At 47.1% G+C, this 2,846-nt stretch overlaps 1 protein-coding gene across 1 annotated transcript in view; it reads left to right on the forward strand.

Annotated features, from left to right (window-relative positions):
* Positions 1-1,461: 1,461 nt before the first annotated feature.
* Positions 1,462-2,846, forward strand: part of PDZD2 (PDZ domain containing 2) — a gene marked incomplete at both ends in the record, with an annotated part of 52,570 nt that continues 51,185 nt past the window's right edge. The window contains 1 exon segment of the mRNA XM_008938542.1: positions 1,462-1,864. Coding sequence (XP_008936790.1) covers positions 1,462-1,864 — 403 coding nt within the window.

Below are 2,846 nucleotides of genomic sequence, written 5' to 3' on the forward strand. Positions count from 1 at the left end.
TCCAGCCACTGCCAGGCTGGTCCAGATTACTTTAAGTAATTGAAAGTGCTTTCCTCACTCATCTGTACAGAAGTTTGCTTCAGGGGTTATCATAGCTGCTTTTCCTGTTTTGCTATTAAGTCACCTCTGTGCAGGAATAAGTTTGAAGGATTGTATTTAAGGCCAAACAACTTTTAAGAAGGGGAAGGAGAAAATTTAGCATACAAGCACCAGAGAGGAAAAAAAATTGGTGGAAGACTCATGAGCCACTTCTCATCTCTCAACCACAAGTGCTGTGTTACTTTCTCATAGGACCTTTTATGGTTCAACTCCACACCTAGTTTCTTATCTCCTCCGTTAGCTCCTAGGTTCAACAACTGCTCCGTACTAGTGAAGTGTTCATTGCAGCTGCAGCAGAGGCTTATTTGGTGCTCTGGAAAATTCTTACTGCTTTCCCTAGTGAGAAAGGCCTTATATTTTAGGGCCTAAATTAGTGTGAAGGGCACATACAAACCTGCTAAGTACAAATTCCGGCTTGTTTGTACTCTCAGTTGGTTACACCCTTGGCTCAGAACCCAAATATTTCAAGAATTTGGGTTGAGGTATATCCTTTTCCAAAAGAGGCATGAAATCAGATTCCCCTTTTGTTTCAATAGGTGCAGTTTCTGTAAGGTCACCAAGTGTTTGCTTGAAGCAGAAATGTCAGTTCCTTCAAGGCACGTCCAGAGACTTTGGGCGTGGAGGTGATGCTTTGCTCTGGTACGAGAACCTGGTGCCTGCTCCTGGCACAGCTGAGATGACATGGCTCTTGTGCTGGTTGGAGTATGCTTTCTGTAAAGGAAACCCACCTTATTTCCATGTCCCTTTACAGGAAACAGGATGCCTTATAGTTCCACGCATTGCTGTACTGAGGCCATTGGCACTACGCCTGCTTACCCCAGTGGCTGATTTTCCTTTTTTCCCTGAGGCTTTCAAAGCATGTCCATACACCGAAGCAGAAGATTAGTTTCACTGAGGAGGCTCATTTCACATGCAAATGCTCTACGAGCTCCTGCACAAATGGAGGCTGCCTGATTTTTAATTTTTGAGAAAATATTTATTTATTTATTTTAATGCCCCACTGGAAACAGTCTCTGCTTTGTTTTGCTTGGTCCACCTTTCCTTGTTGCTGTGCTGCAGGTCTGGAGGTCAGCGTGGTGGGGCATTTACCAGTTGTTTTATCACACTGGTGGCATCAGTCTTGACGATTGGTAGGGCTGTTATTATTCATGATGTTATTCGTGGTATTATTTCTCTCCACTGCTGAAGGAGAAGAGCATTTGCCAATGCCTTGAGGTGTCTTAACATATCTGCACACTGGGTAATCAGCTTCTAGAGAAGCTGCACGAACATCCTGGGGCACGGTGTGTTGGGGTGCTGAGGTGGGGCGTGGGCATCGTGGGTTGAGCAGTTTGTAATCCCCATGGATCCCTTTCCTTGCAGTTACCTGGCCGAGCAGTGCTGGAATGGCGGCTTCGTCTACCTGATCATGTTGCGCCGCATCAAGCGCAAGGCCCCTCTTCCTCCCTCCAACGGCAACAACAGCAACAGCTGCGACCCCAAAGCCAAGCCCGCCCCCGAACCCGGCGACAGAGCCGCTCAGAATGGGAAAAGGACCAGGAAGTTTGGGGTCATCACCAGAACACCGGGCAGCAAGGACAGCAAAGAAAAGCCGGGCTCGGAGCACGGAAACGGGCACTGCACCCCGATGGAGGTGGAGGTTGCTCAGCCAGAGACCTCTGAAGCAGAAAGCAACGGGGACGAGCAGCTGCGGGGCACCGGGGCACAGTACCGGTGCCGGCTGTCAGATGGTGGTGTGCCAGACCTTGCTGACCAGTCTGCCCAGGTATGTTTGCGTTGGGTCTTTCTAGAAAAGGCAACAGCTAGCATGCAAGCAAATTAGGGGAATTTCTCAAGTGGTTTCCCTGGTTTCATTGCTCCATCCTTGAGCTGAGCCTCTGGGTGACAACCCAGAGCTGTCAGGCACCAAGCCGTGGGATGGGGTCCAAAACAGGTGGGGCAGGAGGATTTTAGAGTAAAATAAATAATTGTGAGAAACCTCTGGCATGCTCCAGCTGTGATGTAGTTGAAGGTCCTTATAACAGACCTGTCAGGCTGGGCCTCAGGTTTTCTTTTGCTGAGACAACTGAGGACCTTATGACACGGGAGCAGGGGATGTCAGGGAAAGATGGTCATTTTGTCCTTTGGGTCTTCATGTTTAGCTCTGTCTGAGCTTGACGACACCTTAAAGCTCATGTTAACATTGTAATTGAAGCTTCCCCTTTTTCATGCACCAGACCACAGTGTATTTATTTGTGTTACAAAAATTGTTTGGCTGGTGCTTAAGAACCACATGGAAGCTATTGTGAATTTTGCCTTGAGTTGATGAGATGGATGATTTGTTAATGTTTGGGACAACAGTGGGATTGGGGCTTTCATTACTTCTCTCTTGATCCTGATGGAGAACTTTGGGTTTGTTGCCTGGCTAGGATTGCAGTGTTGCTGGATGGAGAAAAATAACCCAAGCCTTGATCAGATTTCAGTATGCATCTATCACCAGAAAAGCTATCTGCCAATCTTTGCAGAGACACTGATAGTATAAACAGATGAATGCTGCTTTGTTGCGCTTGGGGCTTGCTGCCGCAGCTGGTTTTGGTTTTAAGACTTCAAAGCTGGTAACAGAGCAGTAGGAGTGGACATCTCATCACTAAAATCTACTGAGGAAAGTATGGGTTTAAATGTGTCTTCTGAATTAGTGGTCCTCAATACTACAGCAAGCTGGTGGTGCTGGTGGTTGTAAACTTGAACTGAATTACCTTAAAGTACAT

The sequence above is a fragment of the Merops nubicus genome, unplaced genomic scaffold (assembly GCF_000691845.1).
Source record: "Merops nubicus isolate BGI_N331 unplaced genomic scaffold, ASM69184v1 scaffold24184, whole genome shotgun sequence".
NCBI classification, from domain to species: domain Eukaryota; kingdom Metazoa; phylum Chordata; class Aves; order Coraciiformes; family Meropidae; genus Merops; species Merops nubicus.